At 40.0% G+C, this 5,659-nt stretch overlaps 1 protein-coding gene across 1 annotated transcript in view; it reads left to right on the top strand.

Annotated features, from left to right (window-relative positions):
- SMIM21 (small integral membrane protein 21) overlaps positions 1–2,332 on the top strand; it is a 13,869-nt gene extending 11,537 nt beyond the window's left edge. Inside the window, 3 exon segments of the mRNA XM_011948935.1 lie at positions 1,298–1,321; positions 1,324–1,430; positions 2,025–2,332. Coding sequence (XP_011804325.1) covers positions 1,298–1,321; positions 1,324–1,428 — 129 coding nt within the window. The 3' untranslated portion in view covers positions 1,429–1,430; positions 2,025–2,332.
- The last annotated feature ends 3,327 nt before the right edge of the window (positions 2,333–5,659 follow it).

Raw genomic sequence — 5,659 nt, 5'->3', positions numbered from 1 at the left:
AAAAAAAAAGAAAAAAAAAAATAGAATGCAAATATGATACAACCCAATTAGCTCCAGCTTTGAAACAGAAGGGTCCTAAGTACCTGCTCTCTCTCAATGCAATACTCCAGCAGCAAGGCTAGTCCAGTTTCTCCCATCAACAGTCAAGCCCTGACCCTAAGCTTGACTGCTTTCAGCTCCATCCTACATTCTTCAATGGTGCCTAGTCCTATGTTACCAGTACATGGATGCTGGGATTGGGGGAAGGGAGCTGGAAGAACCAATCTAATTAAAACAACTTTTGCTTCATCTAGTTAACAGCAGGTGACACTGAGTTCTCTCCTTCCCACGTATAACATGAAAGAGGCATTGTCCTTCCCTGTGAACACAATCTGGAACCAGAGAGAGCCACCAGCCACAGAAAGGATAAGGCCCCATATTAACTATTTTCTCATTTGTTAGCTTAAGGGAATCATTTTCTTCCATTTTTCCACTTCTTGAAAGTATATCTATAAGTTTTTAGCCAAGAATTTTCGGATATAGTTCGTTTGGGGATCACATATTTAATTTGCTATGTGTTTATTTTTTTTTCTTTCTGAGAAAGAAGAAGAATCCTAAATAAACCTCACCTTCAGGGCTCCTGTTATTCCAATGGCCATCACCTTGACTAGATTTATTTTCATTGATTTTGTTTATGGTCTTTCAGCCAATTATCAGTCAAGATGTTTTCATAAAAGACTGTAAAATTCAGAATAAAAGGCACAAAACTTATTGCTATGAATTGTAACCTCTGATAAACCAATGATATATGGCATGATTTGAGAAAAATTTTGTTGGCACATTGTCAAATGTATTTTTGACCACTAAAAAAAATCAGTCAGTGATGTATATGCTCAAATCACAGTGGAACACTGAAGTCATACTGGTCACAGATCCCTTTGATAATTCACTGGGCTTTTACTTATTGTATTTAAAAGCCATGAGAAACCTGAGAAATGATCCAATCTGGCACCCTCAAGTTAATAGGGAACTCGGTTTCATAGAATTCTCTGTGAATCTGCTTTTAATTTACATTGATACTTCAAGTTCTACATGGCTGATCTCAAGAGTTGTTTTAGATGCATTACCTTTTCCCCAACTAATTTTATAACTCAATAAAAACCATAGTTCTGGTTTTACTTCTGAAACATGACCTTAAATATATAAACTTATTTATCTTAAACAAAATTAATTGTTTGACAAAGAGTTAGCTGCTTGTAGCATGAAGCTTGAAAAGCCAGACACTGTAAATAGTAGCTGTAATTATTTCCTTTTTCAGTCTGAAAATGAACATCATATTCATGTTTGTTCACATTGCTGGTTCTCTTCCATGTGACCGTGTTGCTGAGGAATCATAGCAGGATACAAGGGGTTTCTGAAGACTGGAAAAAGGCAAACAGCATATTTTGAAAGCAGGTAAACAATAACCTTAGCCGTCAAAAAAATGCTACATATTTCCAAAGTGGGTAAACAATAACCTTAGCAGTTAAAAAAAGAATACTAGAACATTCATCAAGCAATCAATCTGTAGCCACCTAGGAGAGTGTGCATGCTGGGTAGCTATCAAATTACTTTGTAAAAAGGAAATTAGGCCAGAGGAAATTAAAATCCATCCGTGATAGAGCACGGGGCCACATAGATAGACAGAGTGAACCATGTATACTGCAGCGACCTCCTTCTATCTGAGGTCGCTCCATGAGACAGGATGAGCACTTCGTCAGTGAGAGCCTGCAAATCTCTAATCGCCTCTGAGAGCCAGTGACATGGGACCTTGTGATAGGTAAGCCATTTCATAATGAGACCCTCCTGCTCTTTTAGTAAATAACTCTCTTGGGAAGAAGGCCAAGAAATCTCAGCCCTTCTTTGAGTTTATTTCTAGAATGATTCCAGTTGTGCTTGGCTAATGTCTCTATGTATCAACAGATAGGTGTACAATAGGCTGGAAACATTTTCAGAGGCTTATATTTAAACTGGAAGGCACATTAATTTTATTTTTCTTTCCACAGGTAAAAAACTCCTTCTTTCTCCCACTGTAGGCTTTTTGTGTTTTCAACATACCCAACCTCACTTGGAAAAATAAAAATAAAAATAAAGCACCCACTCACATGAGCAGCCAAGTTTCAGATACCAGTAGGCACGGGCTCTTCCAAATGTCTCCTGCTCTGGAGATGTTCGCAGTCCTCAAATCAAAACTGAAACAAACAAGCAAATAAAAAAAATTTAAAACTTACTACCAAATATCCTAGGAATAAGACTTAAACTCTATTTGGAAATTGAATTTCTTCCATAGTCAATCAATATTTAATAAAGAGAGAAAAGGAGCTCATTACAAAGACCATCTTGTTTCTCCACAAGTCATCTATGCGAGATTCCAGAATTTCAGGGCGATAAGTTCTTAACTGGAACATTACATATTCTCTTTGCAGCCAGCAAGCACGCATCACTTCATGAGAAAGCACCGCGGCCAACATTTCTCCTGGTCTGCTCCGGGTTTCAGTGAAGGGCAGGCCTGGAAGCACCTTGGGAAACTAGGTAGAGCCAAGCTAACCCCGGAGAGCCGCTGAGCTTACAGAGAGTTGAGTGATTATGCAGGCATAGTCTTGAGTTTTATTTTCAGTTTGAGTACTGCTAACTAGTCTGTACAGTCACAGGCTTACTGGAGGGAGTGTATTCTACATCAGCTATATTCTGTCTTCCTTAGCAGCACTTAATGAGTCGACTAGAAAGCTGTTCCCAGCCAAGCCAATATCCTATGAGTTATAAATGACATTTCATGCTCATATGCAGATTTCCTGCACTGAAGTGAATTATTTACAAGGTTGGGCTTATGGATTCCAACAATCAGCTGCCTGAGATTTACACCCACCCGTTCTCTCTGCTCTCTTGCTGGGAGACTGTGACGTTTCCCACTGCCCTTTAACACCTGAAGCTTTCACGGGAGCTGCCCTTCCTGAGGCAGGTGCTCCCTCGCTTGAGATGGTAACTGGAAAGGCCATGCACCCCAGGAGCTGGAAGGTAAACTAAGGCTCTCCTAGAGTTGCTTCTCCCTGCCCTGGGAGAATGCTCTCTGCACGTAAATGCACAGGAGGAGCAGCAGGAAGAATTTAAATTCTGGGGAGGACTTCCTGCCCATTAACAGTGATTTTATTGCCTTGGGTTTTAGCTAATTAGTTTAATAATTTCTTCCTGAATGTGTGAAAATCCAAATTTTCTCCTAAAGGAAGCTCTGTGTTCAGCAGTGTGCTCTGTCCTCTGTGGAACAGAAGAACCAACATGTCGTTTCTGCCTCCCAGAAACTCCAGGGGTTGAAAAGCCTCCCAACTTACAGCAAGGATGATGAAAATAGAAGTAAGAGTTCGGCACCAGACAAATCCACCAATGGAACAAAAAAAGCAGCACAGAAACCAAGGTAGGTACACAAGGGTCTCTAATCTATGATAAAATCAGCATTTAAAATTAGTGAAAAGAATGGTTTCTTAAATATGTTGAATGAGAACAACTGACTACGCATTGGAAAAAGTAAAATGAAGATCCCTACCTTATATCATCAACAAAAATAAATATATGTTAAATCAAAGACCTAAATGTAAAAATAAAAACCAAAAGAATACTGGAAGAAAATATGAAGGAACATTTCCGTAGTCTTGCAGTGAGAGTAAACAAAATGAAAGAAGGGACAAAATGACATATTTGGTTACCAAATTTTATAAACTTTTTCCCAGTAAAAACCAGACTAAACAAAATTAAAACATAAGTGACAAACAAGGGAGGGAAAACATTTACAACTGACTATTAATATCCCATATTCAGAGAAATCCAATCCATTGAAAGAAAATGACAGACAATACCCTAAAGGGATAAAGAATATGTATAAGCAAAAAGGAAGTACGCATGGTAAATAAATCTGTGAAAAGATGCTCAACCTCAGTATTGATTAAAGGAATAAGGAAATGAATAACAACAAAATAGTTTCTGCCAAATCTGACTGTTAACATGTCATATATTGTTAACATTGATTGCTGTCGAGGCTGTGAAAAAATAGGCAGCTTCATAATTGTTGGCAGGAACAACCAACTGCTACAAACATTTTGGGGGCAGTTTGGAATTATCTAATGAAATATATTTGCATATCCTTTGGCCATGCCATTTCACTTTTATGGATTAACAAAAAATCAAATAAAAACATTGTAAAGGTATATGTACAGGAATTTTGATTGAGTACTGTAACAGTAAACATTGCCTGTAGCCTAATATCTACCAGTAAGAGATGCTTTCATGAATTATGATAAGTTCATAAAATGGAATGCCATCCTCTCATTAAAATCTGTAAACAACCAAATTTCCATCAATAGGGGAATGGTCAAATAAATTGTAGTGCCGCCATTAAGTTGAATGTTACGTAGCTACTAAAGAGAATGAGACAGAGCTGTACGTAGATGAAAAGATGTCTTTGCTACCTCAAGTGAATAACGTTGTAGACAAATGATAGATGCTATAGATGAATAAGCAGATGATTGATGGATGATTAGATGCATCCTATATAACTTTTAGTTCTGTTTGTGTGTATCTACGGAAGGAAAGGACCCTCACAGTTTTCAGTGGCGGTGATCTCTGTGAGTAAGGACGTTTGTTTTGTGTGCGGCTAGGAGTTTCACTATCATCTCACATGTTATTCCGCCTGGTGGTGTGAGCACACTCCCAGGCAAGCCGGGATGCTCATCTTCCCCAGGACCGCAGATGTTGTCACATGTCAGGGCCGTCCATTCTGGCATCAGCAGAGACTCCCAGCAGCAGAGACCTCTCCCTCTGGCTGGGAAGCCAGTCACTGGATCAGGGACCCGTCAGCCCCACTCCTGCTCTGCAACCTCTCAGCCATCTCCACACAGAGAACTCAGAGAATCGTTCTGCCACTGCTGATCACTGCTTGGCTATGGGAAGCTCTGGGCAGCTGTTACGTCCCCTCTGCCTGAGATCCCTACATCCACTGTCACTGTGGGCTCTTGGTGCTTCCACGGAGCCTTACCTGGGAAAGGGGTCTCTCTATGCCCAGATTCCCCAGTCCTTTCTGGTGTTTTTGTTAGCTCCTCATGAAGTGTTCATGATGCAGGAGAAGGATGACAAAGCTCAGTGTCTCTTCCGTTAGGGATCCACTAACAGAAGAGGGAGTATTTGTGCACTCCTCTCTCCCTATCTGACAGTCCCAGGGAATCTTGATCTTGTCAGGACTAGGTGCATGACTGTTAATGGTCAGCCATTCTTACAAACACATTTTATAAACTGAATATTTTGTGTTCTCTGAATTCTAGGCTCTCAGAATTCAAAATTCAAGATGAACTTTCCCCCCTTTTTTTGCTGGTGTCACTCATCCCTGAGCGAGGAACACAAAATACCAAAGCCAATTATGTGGTACGTTCAAAAGGTCCAAAACTACCCAGGGTGAAGCATCAAGCCACCACGTTTGTGTTCGCCAAATGCCCACTCTCTCCGATCCTCTTATTCTCTCTTCAAAAACGGACACAAAACAACAGTAAGAAACATCCTCCATTATTACTGAGAGCTGAGAATTTGGATGATGTGGATGAGCTGGAGGAGGTTTTCCATTCCTAACACATGGAAGGCAACTGAATACATTCTCCTCAGC

Source organism: Colobus angolensis, unplaced genomic scaffold, assembly GCF_000951035.1.
Source record: "Colobus angolensis palliatus isolate OR3802 unplaced genomic scaffold, Cang.pa_1.0 Scaffold287, whole genome shotgun sequence".
Classification (NCBI taxonomy): Eukaryota; Metazoa; Chordata; class Mammalia; order Primates; family Cercopithecidae; genus Colobus; species Colobus angolensis.
This window is presented reverse-complemented; position numbering and strand designations above follow the sequence as displayed.